This window comes from Schistocerca gregaria, chromosome 6, assembly GCF_023897955.1.
Source record: "Schistocerca gregaria isolate iqSchGreg1 chromosome 6, iqSchGreg1.2, whole genome shotgun sequence".
NCBI lineage: Eukaryota > Metazoa > Arthropoda > Insecta > Orthoptera > Acrididae > Schistocerca > Schistocerca gregaria.
In genome coordinates this window covers 210,093,745-210,120,586 of record NC_064925.1, presented here as the reverse complement: position 1 = coordinate 210,120,586, position 26,842 = coordinate 210,093,745, and the positions used below count along the sequence as shown (strand labels likewise).

The following is a 26,842-nucleotide window of genomic DNA, read 5'->3' as shown; positions in this document are numbered from 1 at the left end:
GGAAAAAATGATTTTTTTATTATATAATATCATGACGAATTTCACTAGCGAATACAGCGGATATTTTGATGGAGCGGTTAAAACACCTAAATCTATGCGATATTATTCGTCGCTCATATTTTCCTATGCATGGACCAGTTACAGGTATGGAATTGGACATGAAAGAAACGTGCCGTTCTGGACTGAATGCCGATCTAGACAGAACCGCTCACGCATGTGATAAAACCTCATCGATTTCCTGCAACCCTTTTGGAGGATGTTCCTTCCAGCAAAAGACAATAACTTAGGCTGGTTTTCCGGCCGTTTCACGTAATACATAAAGAGCAGCTTGAACTGTAATATACAAGACCGCTCAGAGCACCTACCAGACCGGCAATGGAAGCTCCAAACGAAACTTACAGAGAGTTATACAAAAGTCTTCCTCATTTTTATATGCGCAATTCTCTCTACTCTTTAAAGCGATGGCGCGACTCCGTGCCATGGTGGCAACTCAAGCCAAATGAAGAAAGGAGAATGTACTAAATTCTTTTCTGTTTCCTTTTAATTTTTATTATGCTCAGCAAGAAATGTCATCAGCAAGGGCTAATTTCCAAATCTGTTATCAATTTGACAACAGCCTGAGAAGCGGTAAAGGAGAAATATCATTCACAATGAGTTAATGTTAAAACATCTCACTTCTTGAGTGTGGTATAATTCGATTTTGGGCAACGGCCTTGCCGCAGTAAATACACCGGTTCCCGTGAGATCACCAAAGTTAAGCGCAGTCGGGCGTGGCCGGCACTTGGATTCGTAACCATCCAACTGCCATGCGCTGTTGCCATTTTTCGTGGTGCACTCAGCCTCGTGATGCCAATTGAGGAGCTGTTCGTCCTTATTGTAACGGCTCCGATCAAAGAAATCCATCATAACGACGGGAGAGCGGTGTGCTGACCACACGACCCTCTTATCAGCATTCTCAACTTAGGATGACACGGCAGTCGGATGGTCCCGATGGGCCTCTTGTGGCCTGCAGACGGTGTGCCTATAATTCAATTTCTGCATATGTCAAGTACAGCAGAAAAATAATGGTACTTGTTTTCTTTCATTACTGTATTACACATTAGAATTGCTTGAAGTTTCTATGCTTACCGTATCATATCATTCTGTATGAATATGGTATTACTTGGCAATATTATTTTCATATTAGTTTAATGTAAGAAACAGTGGGTAGCAAAAACTGGTAGTTAGATAGATAAAAACAGATACTCTTGGAATAGTGTTTTACAAGACGACTGCAACTGAATTGAAATATTCTCACTAGTTTTTTTGCGCATTCACTATTTTCGTTCTAAGTTACGTGTTACTCCATCAAAGCTATGCCAAAAAAGATTAATGAGTGGAAAAATGCAAAATATGTCTCACGGGGAGCGTGCAAGGGATAAGTCCCTGCAGTCGCGCTTTCCCCTGTGCCCTCGGTGGCTCAGATGGATAAAGCGTCTGCCATGTAAACAGGAGGTCCCGAGTTCGAGTCTCGGTCGGAGCACACATTTTCAACATGTCCCTGATGAAGTACATCAACGCCTGTTTGCAGCTAGGGTGTCCATTTAATTATCGCTTCATTTCTAGTAAAGCTGCATGGTCATCTACGGTAACTGCTCTTCCGGGAACAGATACTATCGTCATGTACAGGATATTTCTGTTAAAGTTAACGAAATATGACATAAAAGATTAAATGCAATTTAAATTTTACCACAGCTTGTTGTCAAAACACTTTCCCAGAATACCGTGGCACAAAAGACCCGGCGTCCATATCCATGACAAAATGTAACACTAAGGTTAACCAATGAAATTAGTTTTTCACACCGTATATAGCCAACACAAATATACTACTGTGACGCTCTCAGTGATACACAGAAATACCCAATACAGGGACAATTGCATACACAGCCAAATATTCGACTGATCAGAAATATAAATAATCTGGAACAACTGAGGCTTAGCTTAGATAATTACACTCAAACAAATATTTGAGTAAGCCACCACCGCAGACAACAGAGGTGGGCGTATCGTAGTGGGAGAAATACTGTCCATAAATGCACGGTGTGGCAGGTAATGCTGGAAACATCCAATGCGTCTCCCAGCACCAAGTCCTACATAGCAAGGAGTATCAAAGCTGGAAAAAATCTGCGGACGTGGAGAGAAGAACACCGTACTCAGCCAAACATCGTAATCCCGACTTCACCAGTTACACCAATTCTTAACATAAACAGAGCTAACGGCTGACTGACCCATCGTGTCTGGAACACAGCCCGTGAAGCGCTCCGGTCCGCTGTTACTCGCTGCCTGGCTCTTGCCGCCCCACCAGCGCTGCTCAGGGCCTACTTCAGGCTTCGCTCTGCCAGAGATAATCAGCTTCAAGCCACAATCGATTCGCTCTCCCACTAGTAGCGCCAGTGAATAATGTACGAAATCAAGGCGTACGAAATCGACTGCAAGTCCTTCATGGCTCAAACCGAAAGGGAAACGACAGGTGATTGGTACGTTATGTAACATCCACGAGATAAATTTTAGCTACGTCGCCCAGGCGAGGCATAAAGCTCTACGTCGTACAGTCATCAAGGTTACACGAGTGGGCCTTCGGCTCCGGAAGCCCATATCGATGATGTTTCGTTGAATGGTTCGCACTCTGACACTTGCTGGTGGACCAAGCATTAAAATCTGCAGCAATAATTTTATCTTGGAACTCTTCCATTTGGTCCGTGTTTGCATAGAAAAACAACAATATCAGAAGTTGAGTCCGCCTTGATGCAAAACACCTTGTTATATGTTTAATTTCTTTATTTTCCCATACTAGTTTCGGCGACAAATATCACCATCATCAGTGGGCTTTTTTAATCTAGAACATGCAGAGAATAGCATGGTTACACAAACAGAGTGGCACATTATTACATTTTTACTGATCGTTTTTTGAAATATTAATAAAAAATAAATAAATAAAAAAGTATATTTCAAAAAACGATCAGTAAAAATGTAATAATGTGCCACTCTGTTTGTGTAACTATGCTATTCTCTGCATGTTCTAGATTAAAAAAGCCCACTGATGATGGTGATATTTGTCGCCGAAACTAGTATGGGAAAATAAAGAAATTAAACATATAACAAGGTGTTTTGCATCAAGGCGGACTCAACTTCTGATCTTGTTGTAAAATCTGCAGCAATTGCGGAAGTGTTGAGCTTCTGTCACACTGAACGATTCTCTTCAGTCGTCGTTGACACAGCTCTAAAAGGATCTTTTTCTGGCTGCGGCGATGTCGGAGATTTGATGGTTCACCGGATTCCTGATATTCAGGGTACACTCGTGAAATGATCGTAGGGGAAGTCCCCAATTCATCGCTACCTCGGAGGTGCTGTGTTCCATAGCTCGTTCGGCGACTGTAACAGCACATTTAAACTCTCTGGCATCTTGATAACATGCCATTGTAGCAGCAGTAACCAATACAACACCAGCGTGAGATATTTATTGTCTTAGATAGGCGCTGCCGATCGCAGCGCCGTCTCATGTGTGTTTACTCATCTCTGTATTACATCAGTTTCTGTGGCACTTCAGTGTAGCATGACGAAAGTTACATCACACACAGAAAAGAAATTCTACAGTATAGTGCAAACGTAAATGAAAGTAATAAGCAATGAGACGAACAGAAATGACGCTTTTATTTAAAGACAATTACACTGAATTCACCATGATGCATAACGGTCCCATTGAAAATGCGTTTTCTGCGGTGCAAGTCCTGCAGCGTGCTCCCATGCTACATGGCTGGTAACGAATTGTGGGTGGTGTATTAAGTGTTCTCACCCCTCCGCATATGAGAGTACGCCCAGCATTGCCGAAAAGGTCCTTTTGGTTGATCCAGGTGCTGTGGTGTAGGGAGGCATAACGATGCATGGACGTATTGACCTCAAAGTCTTTGACCTCGGTGCACACATCGGTCATCGTTATTGTGACACAATATACATCCTCGATGTACGTCATTTTAAGGGTACATTCAGCTGTGACTTCATCCCTGACTTCATCCTTGTGGATGACTATGCGCGACCACATCATAATGCATGTGAAGGAGATCATGAAGGAGAACATAATCGGCGAATGGGCTTTGCTGCCAGATCCTCAGACTTAAATCCCATTGAGCACATGTGGTATGTGTCGGGGATATGTATAGCAGCATGTCCCTATCCAACAACGGCCATTCACAGCAGTCCACAGCAATGGTGAAGGACGGAACACCCAACCACAGGACTTTATACCAACCTCGTGGTCAGCATGGGAGCACATTACAGAATATGCGTTGCCATCCGTGGTGATCATACACTCTGTCTCCCCCTTTTGTAATGTCCAGCGTACATCACGGTGACTTCTCCAATTATTATGTTTGAAGGAATTATTCATATCTGTTTGTCTCATTGCTCATTTCTTTCACTTACGTTCTGTACTGCACTGGAGCAGTTCTTCCCGTGCATCGACCATGTTCTATCGATCTTTGTTATCTGGCAGTGACACAGCAGGAAAAAATGAATTTCGTCTTCAGCAGTGTAATTCACTGAACATTCTGTTTAAGAGAGACTATAAATTCGTCATTCGAAAGTTACTTTCGATCTTAACTTTTTCACAGCAGAACACGTTCAAGTTCAAGATTCTTGATTCTCTAATCATCGCAGAGTGGCCTTTCGTTGCCTCGACAGCATTACAACAAGGTACACTTGTTGTTAATACTTCATAGACAGTTTTACTGATGAGGCACTTATATAAAACAATATACCACTAATATTGTGAAAGACATACCCGTGTTTGGAAACTCAACGGCTGAAATTCTGCAAGCCACGCATACAGTCACACATCGGTTCTCGGAAGAGGAAACAAAATAGAATGGAAGTGCTAAAGGAGTTAGATGCCATAACACTGGCTTTTATTTATATAGGAAAAACATAATAAATACCAAGCAGCACGACCTATGTTTTCAAAACTTTCTGAGGAATTATATACTAATGGAGTCTTTGGGAAATAATTTCTGTTTTGGATATTTGCCCTCGGAAACCGAAGAGGGTTTTGTGCCATTACGCAAATCAGTAGTTGTGTACTAAAAATTTAATTAAAATTGGAAAAAGTGTAAGAAGATGATTAAAAAATTCAGTTACATTATCAAACACTGTGATACACCATAAAGTTATGATATTTTGTGATACTGAAGATAATAAATCTTGAAAGATCTAAGACAAAATGTGAAACTTGTTTTTCACAAAAATCAAGATGACATACTTTCATCAAGATATTCAATCCTAGGAAACAGATCTTTTTTTTAAAATGTTCTATCATTTTTTTCATCATCTAGTAAATGTAACTCAGTGGACCACATTTCCGATTCACTTTGTACTTTCTTGCATTCACATCGTCAGCTGCATATCAACTTAAATTTAAAAAGGCCTTGATTATTGTAATTTTTCTAATTCAATTTCTAAGGAGTGACAAAAAATGTTAACATTTAGTATGTAATTGATTGACCTGGAGCGTAATTAAGTAAATAATTGGACATCGTAAGAGAACTGTCCTGTGGATTTAAGATATATGAAATAATATTAGCCTATATGCATACTTACTTCAGAAGATGGTAATTCGCTTTCTGGCTTCTCAGTATTTGTATAGGTATAACATCTTTCACCACCTTCTTTAACTGTGTTGTTGTTTTATGCGGCTCGTAATCTCTCGTCTAGATTTCGAAAGCTTATCAGTATTACTAGCAGAGGCACGACGTACATCCTTTATAGGCATGCTGAGCGGAAACGAGAGAAAGCGCATAACTTCACAAGCTGGGAGGCTGGCACATATAACTACAACTTCCAAACAGCATTGACATACACTAAGAGTAATTTCAGCTACATTCTGCAAGAAGATGACATGGCGCTTTTTGCAGGAAACAGGCCCTAACACATTCATCACTTGTTCGGCAATAAATCGTGTTTAATAAAATTGGCACTTACGCCCTTTAAAACTTCCACACTTGTTACTATCGATATGATGCAGGAACTGATACTGTAGGACGCTTACAACATATAACCTTACATTCAGCCAACGGCAAATAAGAGCCATTCGGAAAGTAGGGTCCAATCGGTCTCGAAATGGAAACCACAGAGAAAATCAAAGCTGTTTTGATGGCAACAATATGCTACACCTTCCAGCTCTACGAAGTTGCTGCTCCGGTCAGACATTTGTCGTATTCTTTTACCAACGTTTCAATACCCTACTCATGTAAGGCAGCCAATTGTGCTTTCCGCCACTTCTGTACGCTGGTATGCAACTCGTTGTCTGTGGCAAAATATTCTGTTCACAGAAGAGCAGAGATGAAAATCAGGAGGATCCAAGTGCAGGCTGTATGGTAGGTGATCAAACACTTCCCATCGGAAACGTTGCAGGAGCGTCCTCATTGCCGTGCAGTGTGCGACAGAGAGTTGACATGAGCAAGGAAATACATGACAGGTTTGTTATGTGGGGTTGCATCACACCACTTGCTGGGACACATTTAAAGGGAATTTTTATGTGCTCACTGTGGGTTGAGAACTGAAACGTACGAGGTGTCGTGATGAGCAGGCGTACTAGAGACTCTATCCAACACACCCACCTGTGCCAATCTTAATCGGAATATTCACTGTGGTTTCTGTTTCACGGCCGATCTGTAGTTTCCGAATAGCCCTCTTTTAATTGTCTCTACGAGACACATATACAGGGTGTTACAAAAAGGTACGGCCAAACTTTCAGGAAATATTCCTCACACACAAATAAAGAAAAGATGTTATGTGGACATGTGTCCTGAAACGCTTAATTTCCATGTTAAAGCTCATTTTCGTTTCGTCAGTATGTACTGTACTTCCTCGATTCACCGCCAGTTGGTCCAATTGAAGGAAGATAATGTTGATTTCGGTGCTTGTGTTGACATGCGGCTCATTGCTCTACAGTACTAGCATCAAGCACATCAGTACATAGCATCAACAAGTTAGTGTTCCTCACGAACGTGGTTTTGCAGTCAGTGCAATGTTTACGAATGCGGAGTTGTCAGATGCCCATTTGATGTATGGATTGGCACGAGGCAATAGCCGTGGCGCGGTACGTTTGTATCGAGACAGATTTCCAGAACGAAGGTGTCCCGACTGGAAGACGTTCGAAGCAATGGTCGGCGTCTTAGGGAGCACGGAACATGTCAGCCTATGACTCGCGACTGGGGAAGACCGAGAACGACGAGGACACCTGCCTTGGACGAGGCAATTCTTCGTGTAGTTGACGATAACCCTAACGTCAGCGTCAGAGAAGTTTCTGCTGTACAAGGCAACGTTGACCACGTCACTGTATGGAGAGTGCTATGGGAGAACGAGTTATTTCCGTACCATGTACAGCGTGAACAGGCACTATCAGCAGCTGATTGGCCTCCACGGGTACACTTATACGAATGGTTCATCCAACAACGTGTCAATCCTCATTTCAGTGCAAATGTTCTTTATACGGATGAGGCTTCATTCAAACGTGATCAACTTTTATGTGCTCACTGTGGGCTGAGAACTGAAACGTACGAGGTGTCGTGATGAGCAGGCGTACTAGAGACTCTGTCCAACACACCCACCTGTGCCAAACTTAATCGGAAAATTGTGAAAATTTTTCACAATTAACATGTGTGGGCTGACGAGAATCCGCACGCAATTGTGCAATCACGTCATCAACACAGATTTTCTGTGAACGATTGGGCAGGCATTTTGGTGATGTCTTGATAGGGACCCAAGTTCTTCCACCTACGCTCAGTGGAGCACGTTATCATGATTTCATACGGGATACTATACCTGTGCTGCTAGAACATGTGCCTTTACGACACAACATGTGGTTCATGCACGATGGAGCTCCTGCACATTTCAGTCGAAGTGTTCGTACGCTTCTCAACAACAGAATCGGTGACCGATGGATTGGTAGAGGCGGACCAATTCCATAGCCTCCACGCTCTCCTGACCTCAACCCTGTTGACTTTCATTTATGGGGGCATTTGAAAGCTCTGTTCTACGCAACCCCGGTACCAAATGCAGAGACTCTTCGTGCTCCTATTGTGGACGGCAGTGATATAATACGCCATTCTCCAGGTCTGCATCAGTGCATCAGGGATTCCATGCGACGGAGGGTGGATGCATGTATCCTCGCCAACGGAGGACATTTTGAACATTTCCTGTAACAAAGTGTTTGAAGTCACGCTGGTACGTTCTGTTGCTGTGTGTTTCAATTCCATGATTCATGTGATTTGAAGAGAAGTAATAAAATGAGCTCTAACATGGAAAGTAAGCGTTTCCGGACACATGTCCACATAACACCTTTTCTTTATTTGTGTGTGAGGAATGTTTCCTGAAAGTTTGGCCTTACCTTGTTGTAACACCCTGTATAATCATATTGACGACGGACTAAATATACCTCCGATCGCATTTTTCCCTCAGATACCATCAGAAGTATTCGACGATTTGCTGACAACGCGTTGTTGCTGTTACACGATCGAGCCGATTATTTATCTCGTTAATTGGAAAGGAGGCTCCAATTCATCTAATCGGAAACGGACTGCCTCCGATTTTCATCGCAGACGAGCGGCACCATGACTTGCGCAGTGTGATTGATTCCGCCCCCACGTGTGTTTTATCCTGCCGTTATGAGGTTCGCTGCAGATATTCCCGACGGCCGTAACTTTCCCCTCGTTTTTAACAGATTTATGGGCGCAGTCGAAATAGGTGCTTTTTGCGCACATCGCGGACTGTAATTTATCCTGGCCGCACACTGCAGGGGCTGCCGTTCTGGGGCGCACAGTGGCTGCCTGCGGGCAGCGGGCAGCGATGTATCGGCGCCCGGGGAATATTGCTGTTAATAAATCATCAGAGCGCTGTTAATGCGTCACTCCTCCGGTGGCACCTGCGAAGCTCGCGTCAAGTCCCTCCCCGATATTAGCTGCGTCAGCGGGCGGACTCCCTCCTGATCTGCGGGCTAATGCGGGGCTCCAGCCGGTGGCGCACGCACAGGCTGCCGGCTGAAAAGGACATATCGGCCATTAACGTCGCTGCGTTTTAAAAGCCCAACAGAATATAGGCGATCTCCTGGTAAGCATTCGGCTTACGGGGGCTATACGATGTTATAACAAACGTTCTATGCTCTGTACTGTTCTATGCAACCCTCCTCCAGCTGCCCGGTTGTCCACGTCAGCATATGTATCTCCACCCGTCTCTCAGAGGCAGCAATACACTACTGGCCATTAAAATTGCTACACCACGAAGATGAGGTGTTACAGGCGTGAAATTTAACAGACAGAAGATGATGCTGTGATATGCAAATGATTAGCTTTTCAGAGCATTCACCCAAGGTTGGCGCCAGTGGCGACACCTACAACTTATTGACTTCAGGAAAGTTTCCAGCCGAATTCTCATACACAAACAGCAGTTGACCGGCGTTGCCTGGTGAGACGTTGTTGTTGATGCCTCATGTAAGGAGGAGAAATGCGTACCATCACGTTTCCGACTTTGATGAAGGTCGGATTGTAGCTTATCGCGATTGCGGTTTATCGTATCGCGACATTGCTGCTTGCGTTGGTCGAGATCCAATGACTGTTAGCAGAATATGGAATCGGTAGGTTTAGGAGGGTAATACGTAACCGCCGTGCAGCATCCAAACGGCCTCGTATCACTAGCAGTCGAGATGACAGGCAACTTATCCGCATGGCTGTAACGGATAGTGAAGCCTCGTCTCGATCCCTGAGTCAACAGATGTGGACGTTTGCAAGACAACAACCATCTGCACGAACATTTCGACGACGTTTGCAGCAACATGGACTATCAGCTCCGAGACCATGGCTGCGGTTACTCTTGACGCTGCATCGCAGAGAGGAGCGCCTGCGATGGTGAACTCAACGACGAACTTGAGTGCACGAATGGGAAAACGTCATTTTTTGGGATGAATCCAGGTTATGTTTACAGCATCATGATGGTGGCATCCGTGTTTGGAGAGATTGGGGTGAACGCACAGCGTATTCGTCTTCGTACTGGCGTATCACCGGGCGTGATGGTAGGGGGTGCCATTGGTTACCGTCTCGGTCACTTCTTGTTCGCATTGACGGCACTTTGAACAGTGGACGTTACATTTCAGATGTGTTACGACCCGTGGCTCTACCCTTCATTCTATCCCTGCGAAACGCTACATTTCTGCAATATAATGCAAGACCGCATGTTGCTGGTCCTGTACGGGCCTTTCTGAATGCAGAACATTCTCCAGATCCCTTACCAACTGAAAACGTCTTGTCAGTGGTGGCCGAGTAACTGGCTCGTCACAATACGCTACTGACTACTCGTGATGAACTGTGGTATCGTGTTGAAACTGCATGGGCAGCTGTACCTGTACACGCTATCCAAGCTTTGTTTGACTCAATGTCCAGGCGTATCAAGGCCGTTATTACGGTTGTTCTGTGTACTGATTTCTCGGTATCTATGCACCCAAATTGCGTGAAAATGTAATCAAAAATCAGTCATAGTATAATATATTTGTCTATTGAATTCCCGTTTATCATCTGCATTTCTCCTGGTGTAGCAATTTTAATGGCCAGTGATGTACACTGTCCAATCACTTTAATGTAACCACCTTTTGCAGCATGGACCGGTGCGAGATGTGCTGGAAGAGTGTTAGTGAGGGTCTGGAGGGTAGCGACAGGGACGTGTAGTCATGCCGACTCTCGTGTCGTGACAAGCTGCTCTATGTTTTTCGGTCGAAGATCCATGACGTGAAGAGAGCAACCGAGAAGATACCCCACATTCGCGATTTAGTCTGGGAAGTTTGGTTGCCAGAGGAGTACTGTTAATTCGGCCTGGTCCTTTTCGAACGGTAGGCTACAAGCTATGTTACACGTTGCATTCTCCTACTGCTAGATATCATCGTGGCGAGGAAAACAAGCTGCACGTGGTCCTCCGAGGCTAGATTCATACTTCAGTTGATCCATTGAACGCCACGAAATCATTTCCCAGTTCATACCGCTCCCTCCTGCGATTTGGACCTTACCGACGATTGTTGCAGACTGTTTGCTCCCCGGCATTTCACGCCGTGCACGCCAACTGGCATTTGTCCAACGGAACATAAAACCTTAGTCATCTGGAAAGGCCAAATGTCGCCACTTAATGGAGGTTCATTTGAGGTACTGGCGTGTAATTAACCTACAGTTAATTAAATACTTACAGGATATCATTTATATAGTTGGTGGTTGCAGCAAATTAGAAAAGCGCCGACGGGGGAACAGATAAATATTCCAGCCCAAGTGCTTGTATGTGTAGTTGTGTGTGTGTGTGTGTGTGTGTGTGTGTGTGTGTGTGTGTGTGTGTGTGTGCGTGTGTGTGTGTGCATCTGACTTCGTGTTTTGAGAGACACAGAATTTCCTTTTTTGTATTTTCGCTTTCCCCGGCCCCTTATGACTTGACAACGGACGGTTAAGACGAAGACTACAAATAAATGCAGAGCTGAAGAGAAACATGATCTTCTGGCGGGAAATCAGAAGTGTATATAACGAAAATTTGTTTTATAACAACGAAGTATACTGGACTAAGCGAAGCAACAAAAACAGTTGCCACATCCAAGCCCTTCCTCGAGTTTTCTCTTCATGGCTTTTCTGCCTACCTACTTTCTCATACGTTTGATTAACGACTCTGGCAGTTCAGTTTCGTTTCATATTAGTATGTAGGTTCGAGGATTACTGGATTTCAGTCCTTCTCGCATACTATAACATTTTCCCACTAGTGTGAGAAACTGAAAGAGAGACTACACCCTAGTTATAGCAGTAATCATGGACAACAGAAAACGTACGAACAACAATGCTATGTTTTACATGCTATGCTACACTTAAACATCACACCCAGTGACCATTGTTCATTGCATTTAACTTATCTAACGCCCTTATTACTCTCATTTCCTGCTTCTCCTTCGCAGTTTCGCCCGTACATTGCCCAGCCTAAATTCGACACATACTTGCTATGAACACGTCACTTTTGTCTTCATTAATGGTGTTGATGGCGCTGAAAACCATACAGACTCTGTGCGTATTCTCATGGTGTGCATATGGAATATTTATCCTGTAAGCCTTTCAACATGTGTCCGAGATAAACTGTCTGATTATCCGAGCGAGTTATTGATACTAACAGTTTCTGTGTTTCTATTGGTACTATACCTCCTTGGATAACGTTAGCAAAAATATCTTCCAGATATCTACAGAGTATTAGGGATATAAGGACAGATATTGTGATCATTGGTATATTAATACACAATTGGCCATTAAAATTGCTAAACCAAGAAGAAATGCAGATGATAAACGGGTATTCATTGGATAAATATATTATACTAGAACTGACATCTGATTAAATTGTCACGCAATTTGTGTGCATAGATCTGAGAAATCAGTACCCAGAACAACCACCTCTGGCCGTAATAACGGCCTTGATACGTCTGGGCATTGAGTCAAACAGAGCTTGGTTGGCGTGTACAGTTACAGATGACCATGCAGCTTTAACACGATACCACATTTCATCACGAGTAGTGAGTGGCGTATTGTTAAGAGCCAGTTGTTCGGCCACCATTGACTACACGTTTTCAATTGATGAGAGATCTGGAGAATGTGCTGCCCAGGGCAGCAGTCGAACATTTTCTGTATGCATAAAGGCCCGTACAGGACCTGCAACATGCGGTCGTGCATTATCCTGCTGAAATGTAGGGTTTCGCAGGGATCGAATGAAGGTTAGAGCCACGGTCGTAACACATCTGAAATGTAACGTCCACTGTTCAAAGTGCACTCAATGCGAACAAGAGGTGACCGAGACATGTAAACAATGGCACCCCATAACTTCACGCCGGGTGATACGCCAGTATGGTGAAGACGAATATACGCTTCAAAAGTTCGTTCACCGCGATGTCGCCAAACACGGATGCGACCATCATGATGCTGTAAACAGACCCTGGATTCATCCAAAAAAAATGTACGTTTTGCCATTCGTGCATCCAGGTTCGTCGTTGAGTACACCATCGCAGGCGCTCCTGTCTGTGATGCAGCGTCAAGGGTAACCACAGCCATGGTCTCCGAGCTAATAGTCCATGTTGCTGCAAACGTCGTCGAACTCTTCGTGCAGATGGTTGTTGTCTTGCAAACGTCCCCATCTGTTGACTCAAGGATCGAGACGCGGCTGCACGATCCGTTACAGCCATGCGAATAAGATGGTTGTCATCTCGACTGCTAATGATACGAAGCCGTTGGGATCCAGCACGCCGTTCCGTATTACCCTCCTAAACCCACCGATTCCATATTCTGCTAACAGTCATTGGATCTCGACCAACGCGAGCAGCAATGTCGCGATACGATAAACCGCAATCGCGATAGGCTACAATCCGAGCTTTATCAAAGTCGGAAACGTGATGGTACACATTTCTGCTCCTTACACGAGGCATCACAATAACGTTTCACCAGGCAACGCCGGTCAACTGCTGTTTGTGTATAAGAAATTGGTGGGAAACTCTTCTGATGTCATCACGTTGTAGGTGTCACCACCGGCGCCAACCTTGTGTGAATGTTCTGAAAAGCTAATTATTTCCATATGACAGCATCTTCAGATTGTCAATTAAATTTCGTGGTGTAGCATTTTTAATGGGCAGTAGTGTATGTACTCACTTTACGTGTTTGTATTTTTTTCCTGATTCTAACAGTCTTCCAACAAACACGTCACAAAATTTACTGCCTAATGTTTTCTGCTCGGTTGTAACAGTGCTACAAGAGGACTAAGCCTGTCAGTATTGACTACACGTTTCGGGTCTATGCGTCCAGACATCAATACCTGACATGTTGGCCCAGGGAGATGAAGTATTAATGACCTGTTCTTGGCACTTGTACTTGGAGGTACTGTACAACCTAAAAACTTATTCTTCCTATTAGCTGTAATTATTAGTCTGATCTTATTAGTCTGATCTAATGTTTTCCAATACACTGTGCTAAGTCACAAATAAAAATATGTGCATTTATACGCCAATTACCCTATATAATGAGCTAGTAGAGTTACAGGTGTTATGTGATTCTGTAGAATTATTTTGTTCAGATATACAATGCAGGTGCGAGGTCATTTTGTTATAGTAACGTATCATTTCTAATTGAAGTGGCATTAGGGATACTTCTTTCACACTAGTATATTAAACATTATAGTGTATATGGGTAATTCGTTCTCTCTATGTTTGAATAGAGATTTATTGCAGCCAAGTATTATGTCTTTTATAGCAACGAAACATAGCGACGCACACAGAGCACTGATTTAGTCAGAGTAACTGCGTTTGGCTGTCGTCTTGTTAACCTTTGTACTGCGCCATCCTAAAAACACATTGCAGTGCACTATATATTCCACAATCCTAAAACGCAATTAAAATCAGATGAATTTGGCCAAAGCTTCAGTACAACAGACCCTGTACTAGACCCGATTACCACTAATTGTAAAACGAAGAAGAAGCTGTTTGATTGAAAAATGTATACGCGTGTTTGACTGACTGAATTATCTTATCATACAGTTCGTAACGGAAATTACAGTTACAGTTTATGAGCTATTAAAAATTGAAAATTCGCATCGTTTTACTCGAAGCATGTCACACCTTTCAGGCATTACAACCTTATTCAGAAACCGTCAAACGTCGATTTTTGAAAGTACCAAAAGCATAGTAGGGTAGGTGGATGGGGAAACGACACGTGTAACTAATGAGTCGGTCCACGAGTCGTACGAGGATGGAAACTGGTAGCGCAGTTTCTGTGAGAGAGAGGTATTCGGGATCGCTTCCCGGTGGACTTAGTTTTAACTGATGACACATATTTTTATATACGAAAAGAGAGAGACTGAAAGTAACTGGATGGAATACATATGATGCCTGGGACAATTCCATACAGAAAATTATTGTTTGAATCACAAGCTCAAATCAAAGACTAATACATTAGTTGTACCCACTACGTTCCAACATTCAAACGAATTTTCGCACAGGTTTAGGACAGTAGAAAGCAGCAATATTATCAGAAATACTATACGGCAGTTCAACGTAGGGTCCACACGAAACACTAACCTCAAAGTGATTCAAGTAGGCCTATAGCAAAACAGATGTTTCAGATTACCCTTAAAGCCCCCAAGATGGTCAAGAACTATAGACATGTACAAGAACTCGCGGTGGAAACGGTACGGGACCAAATGAAATAAACACACCAGATATATTTTAGAAAAATAGAAACATTGATACCAACCATAAAAGTTGGAGAATACAGGCACAGTAAACAGAGAGTGCTGGCATAAAATCAAAGTTCCGATATAATAGAAGATCCGATATAACTTAATATCAGGTAATGAGAAAGCTCGATAAGAGTGGTAGTCGGGATAAGACTTCAAGAGCCCTGTTATTGCAATAAAGACTGAATTAAAATTATCATTAGGAGATGAAAATTTCAAGTTCAACAACCGAAGATGGCAGGACTTCTGACAGAAAAAAGACAAAAACTGGATCTGCGTTGTGAGGTGAAGAATTGTAGGGCTCCCATTTATAGGTCAGCGATACAATACACAAGAGAAGCAACTGCACAGGTAACAGAGTCCTTATATTGCGCATATGGCGGTTTATTAGGCTTTGGGGTAGTTTGACGTCACATTATGAACACTCGCCAATGGATACGCAGAGAGGAAACACATACTGTGTAAGTAGTAAAGACACTCTGATTGTCAAAATTTTAACAGTACATTGCTGAAGTATTCGTCACAAAGGTCATGAATTTACTGCCTTCCACGAAAGTTGTCGCCCTCAAATTATATTCGGTACCGAAATTTCTGAGATATTTAGCGAGATATGTAACGTCCATTGGAAAGACAGATTAGACGCCACAGGAGGCGGAGTGTTCATTGTACTCGACATAAACAATGTTTCTGTCGAGGTCGAAATTGAGTCTAACTGTGAAGTTGTCTTGACGGTAGTGACATATCTAAGAAAACTCAAGGTAATAAGTGTCGACTGTTTTTGCCGGCTACCCGACTCCACCGTGAAAGCTTTAGAAATCGCGCAAGGAAACTGTAACCTCAGTAGCGCGGAAATACCCACATCATGCAATTGCAATAGTAGTTGGAGACGTCTTTAACCTACCAAGTATGTACTGGGACGTCCGTGGATACATTGCAGGTGGTACGGACAGACAATCTTGTGGAATAGTTTTGAACACATTTTCAGAAATCTATCTTGAGCAGCTAGTTCGACAGCCGACACGCAATGGAAATATTTTAGATCTTGTAGCTACAAATAGTACTGACCTTTTGAATCACGCCAGTAAAGAACAGGGATTAATGTTAATGATGTCATCATAGCAGTGATGGTTAGTAAAGTCAACGAATGTATAAAGAAGGCTAGCACAGTACTTTTGCTAGAAAGGGCAGACAAACGGTTATTAGCATCCCACTTACAAGGGGAGGCCACGACGTTTGGAACGCGGATTTACTGCAAACTTGGTACACTCGTAGTACTCCATGAGGACAACAAAATGTGTAAGCAGTAGCGCGTACTTCTCAAACATTAGTGAGAAAATCGCAAGATAATTTCGGTCGTCAAATATTTATACCTTCGCGTGGCCAATTTTACCATGAAGCGGCGGCAGCTGAGTGGTTAGCGTTGAAGCCCCGTAATTGCTGGGTCGATGGATCGAGTCCTGTTCGTCAGTTTCTTTTTTTGTTTTCAGCATAGTCATTTTCTTTACTATTTGTATTACAGTTGATATAATGGGAAAAATATGTGTAATCAGATGAACTTTTATTAAATTTACAATGCTGTTTGGCTGTCTACAAATTTTTATTATCACAAATAATATAATATTCATAATTATCGACTAGTAAACGACCAATCGCATAAAGTGATACTGAAAATTTATGCTTGTCCGTGGTTTGAGAAATCCCCTTTACCTGGAAGGAGCCCGAAAATACCTGTTACCTACAAGTTTTGACTGCCACACACGGCTTTCGAAAGATGTATTATTAATCGTCTCTTTCGACATTACGCGTATAAGTTGCAGGATGGTTTTTGCGTCAAAAATGGAAAACATGAAGTAATAAATATTATATTATTTGTGATAGTAAAAATTTGTAGACAACCATACAACATTGTAAATTTAATAAAAGTTCAACCGATTACACTTATTTTCCCATTATATTAATTGTAATATAAATAGTAAAGAAAATGACTATGCCGAAAATAAAAAAAAACTGAGGATCGGGACTAGATCCAGCTATACAGCATTTACGGGGCTTGAACGCTAACCATTTTTTTCCTATTAAAAAAATCATTTTGTTCGTTTTCGTTCGTTGCATCTGCTCGGGGCGGACGTCGTAAGACATCCGTTTAAGTTCGTCGTTGATCCATGAACTCAATTTTTTATGGCAGAGTCAGCTAACGCTCTGAACGAACCCGCAGCTTCAAGGTAAAACTGACCACGCGCAGGTATATATTTGACGACCGAAATTGTCTTGCGATCTTCACAATAACGCTTGAGAAGTACGCGCTACTGCTTACATATTTAGTCGTCCTCATGGAACACTACGAGTGTACTAACTTTGCAGGAAATCCGCGTTCCAAACGTCGTGGCCTCCCCTTGTTAGACAACGAATGGACATTTAGTTCCAGTATGATGGACGCAGGGCTATTACGGTCAAAGTATAGCAAATCGTGTTCTAGGCGCGCAGTCCGGAACCGTGCGACTGCTACGGTCGCAGGTTCGAATCCTGCCTCGGGCATGGATGTGTGTGATGTCCTTAGGTTAGTTAGGTTTAAGTAGTTCTAAGTTCTAGGGGACTTATAACCACAAAAGTTGAGTCCCATAGTGCTCAGAGCCATTTGAACCATTTGAACCATTGCAAATTGTGCTGCGGAGATATACGCGTTGAGTAAGTGGACTGAGCACGTAAAAGATCCACCAAGGCTTAATAACAAAATCCCAAAATACTGAAGAAGCCGACAGCTGATCCCTTGGTTCAAAGAAGAACGCGCTAATGCAGGCAAGCTGAAGTTAGTAGAAATTCGTGCTTGTGTTACAAGATCTACGCGAGGAGCATACTATAACTTCCATGGTCGCACATTAACAAAGAATCTCGGTGACAACCGGAGAAAATTCTGGTGCTCCAAAATCTCTATGTATGTTTCTATCAAGTCGCTCGTTTAATTGTCTGGTGTGGCCACAGAAGTCAGCAAAATGGAAGCTGAAGTTTTAAATTTCGAATTTAAGAAGTTATTCACTCAGGAAGAAAATCCAAAGATACCGTCGTTTGACTGCCGTATAGAGGACAAGGTGATGGGTATCACCGGTGTAGAGAAGCAACTGAATAAGTTGAAAACAAAGAAGGTCTAGAAGGAATCCCAATTGTTCTTTACAGAGAGTACTGTGCAGCATCGGCCACTTACTTAGCTTGTACTAGTCGCGAATTACTGGCCCAGCGCAAAGTCCCAACAGAATGGCAAAATATGCAGATGAGTCCTGTATCTAAGAAGGGTAAAAGAATGTACCTGCAAAATTACAGACTGATGTCTTCAACAGATTCTCAATTCAAATAAAAGAAATTTTCCAGAAACAGAAAAGCTTTTGTCCAGTAACCAGCAAGGATTTAAAGAGCATCGCTCGTGCGAAATACAGCTTGCGCTTTTTTCACAAAATATCCTGAGAATAATGGATGACCGGCAACAGGCAGTTTCCACATTTCTAGATTTCCGGTAAGCGTTTGACACAGTTCCCCATGGCAGACTGTTAGCATAGTTACGAGCGTATGTAACGGGTTACCAGTTCGTGGCTCGAATGCTTCTTCGGTAATAGATACCAGTATGTTTTCCTTGACAGTGACAGCTCATGAGAGACAAAAGTATCATAAGGATTGACACAGGAAAGTGTGAGACGACTGCTTTTATTCACTATATACATAAATGATTTGAAGTAGAGTGTGATCAGTAATCTGTTGCTATTTGCTCAGAGGTATGGTTGGATGTCATTTATTGACTACACGAGGATACAAGATGACTAGGAAACAATTTCTAGTTTGTGTAATGAATGGAAGATTTCTCCAAAATCAGAAAAATGTAACTTAATGCGGATAAGCAGGAAAACAATCCCGTACTGTTTGAATACACCGGTAGTAGGGTGCTGCTTGACAGTCACGTCCATTAAACATCAAGGCGCAACGTTGCGAAGCGATATGAAATGGAAGGAGCACGTATTGACGGTAGAAGGGATGACGAATGGTCGATTTCGGTTTATTGGCACAATTTAGGCACGTTAGTGCAAACTATTCTTGGCTACTGCTCGACTGTTAGGTATCCCCGCCACCTCCAATCAAAAGACGACATCGAAGCAACTTAGAGACGAGCCGCTAGATTTCTTAAGGGTAAGTTTGATCAAGACGCAGTATTACGGAATACTAGAGACTACATGACATCCTTCTTGCAAAACACTATTGAGAGAATTTAGAGCACTGGCATTCAAGGCCGACTGAAGAACAAGTTCTGTAAGTAAATTACGCGTTAAAGCTACGAATAAATTAGGGCCTGTAGGGAGGAATTATTTATTTATTTACTTATTTATTTATTGAAAATCCGAAGCTCTGTTACCTGATCTTTTAAAAGAGGTCATACATCTCACAGTTTTGGTTTGTCTTCTTTTTCTAGTTTTTTTTCGTTTTGTTTTATCTGCAGTATTTGACAAAGGATAATAATTTTTTAAAATAACAAAAAATTTGAGTGTTAACTATAAATAAAATTTTATTTTAAGAAATAGAACTAAAGAGGAAAGAAGAGAGATTTGTTAGTGCCTTCATCTGTTGTGATGGCGGTGAATACCTCGGAATGGGCTCTTCTGGATGTTGATCTCCAGTCACAATAAGAAAATTTATTTAGTAGTAGAGAAATGGTATAGCTAATCCTATGCATAAACATTAGGTACTCCTGTGTGTACAGCACTGGGAGCTTTCTTGGCTAGATCGCCAGCACCTAGCACTACATTTGCTTTGGTATTTGCTATCCTTAACTATTATTTGAATAATATGTTCAATTTGTCAGTGCATTTTGGCATGTTATGTCTGAGTCTTCATTCTAGCTTTCTTGTTTACTGGTCGTTGTCGTCTTCCTCCGCCTCCTGTTTCCGCTGTCACTGTGGGTGTAATTGTCGATCCTCTGGAGATTGTTGCTACGTCGCATGTAGGCTTGTCTATTATGTTGTGTCCACAGGTACTCTTCATGTGTTGTTTTTGAAACACTGTTTCTTAATGCAGTTAGTTGTACTCATTGTTCTTGTTTCTTATTTTTTTGTGGTCTAAGCATGGTTTATATCTAATGTCCACGTATTGCCCTCAGAAGAAGACAGTGTGTTCTTGGGAGCCTTCTTTCTTGTATGTATATGTAGCTGTGTGTCTAAGACTCACGCGGTTTAAGTGCGTGGGATAAGGTTCGTGTCTAGTCAAGAAGCAACGTTACATGCACGGGCGTCGATCACATAGTATCAAGATAAAACGACTGTCTCCTTGTCAGGAGAAGAGTTTGAACAAACTTGTACACTATAATACCAAATGTAAGCCTAAACGTGACTCAGGTGTGGTCCATGTGTTTACCTGTGTTCTGCTGTTGTAGCAGTCAGATAGCTCACTCATAAGGCTACTGAGGCATTCACAATTTATACGACAGTCGATAAAATGAGCGTCGTTTAGGGCGAATGTCGGAAAAGTATTAGAGTAGCGGTTCGGTTGCTTGCTGAAAAGTATTCAGATAGTGCCAAGAAATTACCACCTGTCTCTGCAAACAATAAAAAAAAAAGGAATCAAAAGGAAATGTCTCCAAAAGGATCTTAGAAGTACGGGAAGGTTCAACAAGACGAGTGTTCTGCGAACACTCCATTGTATTCTATCCTCTTCGCATTTCGCTGCAGCTGTACGATTCTTCGAATGTTATTTACGGAAAGTATAAAATGATGAGGCGTATATACGCAAAATTTTGTTTGAAGAGGAAATATCGTTTTCAAACCATGGGCAGTAGCATTGGGGAGGACGATGCTTCAATCCTGCGTCCGGCCATTCTGAATTAGGTTCCCGTGATTTCCCTAGATCGCTCCAGACAAATGCCTGGATGGTTACTTTGAAAGGGCACGGCAGACTTCTTTCCCCGTCCTTCCCTAATCCGATGAGACCGAAGACTTCGCTGTCTGGCCTCCTCCCCCAAACAAACGTAGGAAATTAACGTTGACTGAGTTAGTGGACAAGAGCAACGCTCGTGGTCTATTAACGGTTGGTGTGTGTTTTCTAAGAAGGGCATCATTAGTCCCCTTGTCCCCTTTCCATTGACGGGAATCTACAATCAAGTATCTCGAGTTACTGAGATATATTGCTGCCGCTGTTACTGGAAAACATCCTAGTGGGCGTAACGAAAAAGAGTGTGGTACCAACGTGACGGACGTCCTACCCATTCCACACATGTAATAAGAGACACTCTTAACAGAACATTTGGAGAGCACTGGAAAGGCCGTTTGGGAAACGTAAAATGGTCTGCACATTCACCAAACTTAACAATACTATACTTTTATCGGTGGCAAAAATTAAAACAAGAGGTCTGGTAGGAAACGCCGACGATTCCTAAAGGCATGAATTGCTTTACAGTGATCAGCCAGCACATTATGACCATCTATCTAGCAGCTGGTATGACCATCTTTGGCACGAATAACAGCGGCGACGCTTCTTGGCATGAAAACAATGAGCCCTTAGTAGGTCGCTGGAGGGAGTTGGCATCACATCTGCAGACACTTCACCTAATTCCTGTAAATTTCACGGAGAGGGGCTATGAGCTCTGACGCCACGTTCAATCACATCCCAGATCAATACATCAACTGAAACTCGCCACTGTGTTCCTCAAACCACTCCATCAAATATCTGACCTTGTGACATGGCCCGGTATCTTGGTGAAAAAAGCCACTGTCATCTGGAATCATGATCCTCATGAAGGGGTGTACATGGGCTAAAACAAGTGTACGATACTTCTTGGCCGTCACAGTGCCTTGCACGAGCTCCAGTGGACTCACGGATGCACATCTGAATGTTCCCTAAAGCATAACGGAGCCGGCGCCAGCCTGTCTCTCACCCGCGGTACAGGTGTTCGGAGCTGTTCCCCTAAAAGACGATGGATTCTCGCCCTCCCGTGGGCCTGATGAAGAATGTATCGGGATTCATCAGACCATGCCATACCGTGAAAACCTTTGCCCCTGCACCAACGTCCAGTGCCGATGGTCACGTGCCCATTTCAGTAGTAGTTGCCGATGTGGTAGAGTTAATTCTGGCACGCGCATGGCTCGTCGACTGCACAGGCCCATCGTTTGGAGTGCACGCTGTGTTCAGATACAGTTGGCCTCCTGTCCTGTCTTATCCGTCCGCCAAAACTACGACGTCCGACATCTGTAATGAGTGGCGACCGCCCAACCCAACGACGCCTGGACAAGGGTTCACCTTGGCTTCTCCATGTGTTGAAGACACTCACCACAGCAGTCCTCGAATACCTGGAGAGTCGTGCTGCTTCTGAAATAATCGTGAGGAGCCTCCGGGCCACCACAATCTGCCTTCGGTCAAACGTAGATAGATCGCGCTTTCCCCATTATACACACGGGCACCACTGGTACTACATGCACCATGCGTGTGTCTGACAAACTATCATTCCTCGCCAGGTGACGCCGTTATTGCGTGGACGGGTTTGTATCGATAGTCGATCGATGGTCATATGTTCTGTCTGGATGAGACGGGCTGTGCTGCCATTAACTCCAGAAGAAATTCGATGTGCAGCAGTGTCTCCAGTATCACTTCATAACTTGTAGCAGTGCTCAAGATCAACATTCTGAGCATATGGTGTGACAGCCGTGACAGTGAATACACGGACAGTATCTATGTTCCATGTCCGGTTATATTTGGTATAACAGCGCAGTTGTTTATGGAATTTCTTCTCCTGATGGCAAACAGTGTTTAGCGGAGCAGTTAGTTTGGTACTAGTTCGTAAGTCAGACACTTTGTGCCGCTTACTATCCATTAGAAGCTTTTTTCAAATTCCACAGAAAAAGAATATCGTTCCATAAGTCAAAATAAAATCGCTGTCGTAATTGGCAAACATAAGCGATAAAATCTACTCGCAAACATCAGGATATTCCCTGTATAGGCCGCTTTAACTTGGTGAAAACCGCACCTTGGTATATTTATTCTTTCTGGATATATTTAGGGCGGGTTTTCTTAGTGGCCACATATGGTGTACTACAGCAGCATTCGTTACATGTAAGTTGACCAAATACACGTATAACCATTGTGCGTATGCATCCTTGTCAGTGTTGAATGAAACTGAGGGTTGCACAGACTAAAGCGACCAGACGTCCCTGTTTGGCCAGGTCAGTTCCTATTTTTGTTGTACAATGCCCTTGTGCTTATCCGGTTCTGCTGGATGCCTGAATGTTCAGATTTTTAGGAATCAAATCAAACTCTCGCTCGTGGGAGGTTTCAACATATGTCTTTCTAGCATATAATTTTTAGCAGTGTAAAAGTATGTATAGTTTATTTCAATATCGCATCCCTAAACTAGCATACTATGACGTACGGTATTATCAAAAGCGCGTAAAGGGCCCTCTTGATGGTACTTTCAAGTTAGAGATCTTCAGTAGGACATGCACTGAAGGTGGTAATACCTAGCTGGATTTGCTTAGCGGTAGCCCTAAAGCTTTCATGCGTATTTCGTCGATGTAAGTTAGGACAGCTAACGGGTACTTTATTCAGTTTGATGAGACTGTAACCGACCCCGCAATGCACTGAATGTTCAATTCTGAATTTTGTGACGTGTTAAACTTAAAGGGAAGCAAACACTGCTGATATCAGTTCATTCATGACAGAAGTATGGGGGCATGAACAACAGAGTGTTAAAAAGCTTTACAGAATTATCTAAGCAAGCGTTGTGTCCTGTTTACTAACTTTGAAGATTTACCTGTGTTATAATTTTACAGCAAGTATGAATATGCCTATTTTTTAGATGTTCGTTACATTATCCCTTTATTTGGCACACACATAAATATTGAGGAGAAAGTTGCTTAAATTAGATGTACATAGTCATGTAAACAATTTTACATGCACTTTGTTTCAATATAGAACATGTAAGCTTTAAGCATCATTGCTCACAAAAGATACATTGGTGCTAGAACGTACATAGCCGACCGCAGTGGCCGAGCGGTTCCAGGCCCTACAGTCTGGAACCGCGCGACCGCTACGGTCGCAGGTTCGAATGCTGCCTCGAGCATGGATGTGCGTGATGTCCTTACGTTAGTTAGGTTTAAGTAGTTCTAAGTCTAGGGGACTGATGACCTCAACAGTTAAGTCCCACAGTGCTCAGAGCCATTTGAACCATTTAGAACCTAAATACTGTAATGTTGTTCCTGTGGCCGAAAGAATGGTTGAATGGTTGTGTTTTACGCTACATCATGTTAAATGTGTCAAAAGAATTCCTTTTTGCTACAAAGCAGAGAACAGATTCACAGTTTCCACACTTTACAGTCGAATATCCCTGAGAGCAATGACGACACCGTCGCTTTTGGCCCTTACTCTTGCCAGTGATAGAAACTGTCTTACTGAGCATCATCCACCATAATAATGTAGTGCGCCGGCCGAGGTGGCCGAGCGGTTCTAGGCGTTACAGTATGGAAACATACGACCGCTACGGTCGCAGGTTCGAATCCTGCCTCGGGCATGGATGTGTGTGATGTCCTTAGGTTAGTTAGGCTTAAGTAGTTATTCTCAGATGTTAAGTCCCATAGTGCTCAGAGTCATTTGAACCATTTGAGCCAATAACGTAGAGCATTACACAGCGTTGTAGCATTTCGAGCATCCACTGCGGGTAATACGGTCATCTTATATAAAGAGCATCTGAAATGGGTTCCTTGCACATACGAGTGTCAGCCACTCCAGGAGAGACACTTGAGTATCCACCAGTTGCTGCCGATGTAGCGGCTGTCAATTGGAACAGAGGACAACATAAAAAGTAATTCCGCATGTGGTTGACCTTGACAATCCAAAAAAGCCACTGGGATAAAGGGCCGTCACCCGATGGATCACAGTCCAATTGGACAAGAACAGTATAGACATTGTCGCCTTCCGAGCAGTGAAAAGTCATAATATTGGTACCATCGTCCACTCCAAGAAATAGGGCCAACTTATCTAAAGGACGCCCATGCGACATCCACTCCAGGAGAGTACTCACCAGTTGCTGCCGATGAGTGAGCTATCCAGTGTAGCAGTAGGCACCACAAGAAGTACTTCCGCATGCGGTCGCATTCGACGATCGACCAAATCAGTCGGCAACGGGCCATCACCCGTTCGATCACACTCCGGGTGGAGACAAAAGGGAGGGAGGATGTCTCCGGGGCGGTATAGGCGGTGCGAGCAGCCCGCGGCGGGCAGGAGGAAGAGGGACCGGTCGGGCACGGCGCGGGCAAACGGACACTGTGCCGCCGCCGCTGCCGGCGCGGCGACGGCGTGCCGCGGCGCCGTGCGCGCGCACCCTGCCGGCGCGGGCGGGCCGTCAGCTGGCGGCGAAAACAGCCGACATCGATCCGGCGACCCAGTGACACGCCGTAGCCGGAGCCGAAGCCGTAGCGGCATCTGGCGCCGCGCCGCGCAGCGCCTGCCCCAAGCCGCCGGCGCGTGCAGCGCGGCGCAGCCGGCGTGACTCAGAAGCCGAGGGGCACACGGAACTCGTGGACTCTACCCGGGGAAGCCTCTAGGGGCAAGAGCTGCTTTATGGTATCAAGCGAACGGCGCCTACTAGCTATTACCGATTTTTTTCCAAATTTATCGTATCGTACACTACTGGTCATTAAAATTGCTACACAACAAAGGTGACGTGCTACACACGCGAAATTTAACCGACAGGAAGAAGATGCTGTGATATGCAAATGATTAGCTTTTCAGAACATTCACACAAGGTTGGCGCCGGTGGCGACACGTACAACGTGCTGACATGACGAAAATTTTCAACCAATTTCTCATACACAATCAGCAGTTGACAGGTGTTGCCTGGTGAAACGTTGTTGTGATGTCTCGTGTAAGGAGGAGAAATGCGTATCATCACCTTTCCGACTCTGATAAAGGTCGGATTGTAGCCTATCCCCCGATTGCGGTTTATCGTATCGCAACATTGCTGCTCGCGTTGATCGAGATTCAATGACTGTTAGCAGAATATGGAATCGGTGGTTTCAGGAAGGTAATACGGAACGCTGTGGTGGACCCCAACGGCCTCGTATCACTAGCAATCGAGATGACGGGCATCTTATCCGCAGCCACGTCTGGATCCCTGAGTCAACAGGTGGGGTAGCGTTCTCGCTTCCCACGCCCGGGTTCCCGGGTTCGATTCCCGGCGGGGTCAGGGATTTTCTCTGCCTTGTGATGACTGGGTGTTGTGTGATGTCCTTAGGTTAGTTAGGTTTAAGTAGTTCTAAGTTCTAGGGGACTGATGACCATAGATGTTTAGTCCCATAGTGCTCAGAGCCATTTGAACCATTTGAACCAACAGGTGAGGACGTTTACAAGACAACAACCATCTGCACGAACAGTTCGACGTTTGCATCAGCATGGACTATCAGCTCCGAGACCATGGCTGCTGTTACCCTTGACGCTATATCACTGACAGGAGCGCCTGCGATGGTGTACTAGACGACGAACCTGGGTGCACGAATGGCGAAACGTCACTTTTTCGGATGAA

General features: G+C 43.6%; 1 protein-coding gene across 2 annotated transcripts in view; it reads right to left on the bottom strand.

Moving 5' to 3' along the window:
- LOC126278009 (neural cell adhesion molecule 1-B-like) overlaps positions 1-26,842 on the bottom strand; it is a 1,138,606-nt gene that overhangs the window by 787,466 nt on the left and 324,298 nt on the right. The window contains exon 1 of one of the 2 annotated variants that reach the window (XM_049977711.1): positions 25,343-25,639. The exons of the other annotated variant lie outside the window; for it this stretch is intronic. Coding sequence (XP_049833668.1) covers positions 25,343-25,451 — 109 coding nt within the window. The 5' untranslated portion in view covers positions 25,452-25,639. Of the gene's footprint in view, positions 1-25,342; positions 25,640-26,842 lie in introns of those variants that run through there. 2 annotated transcript variants of the gene reach the window in all.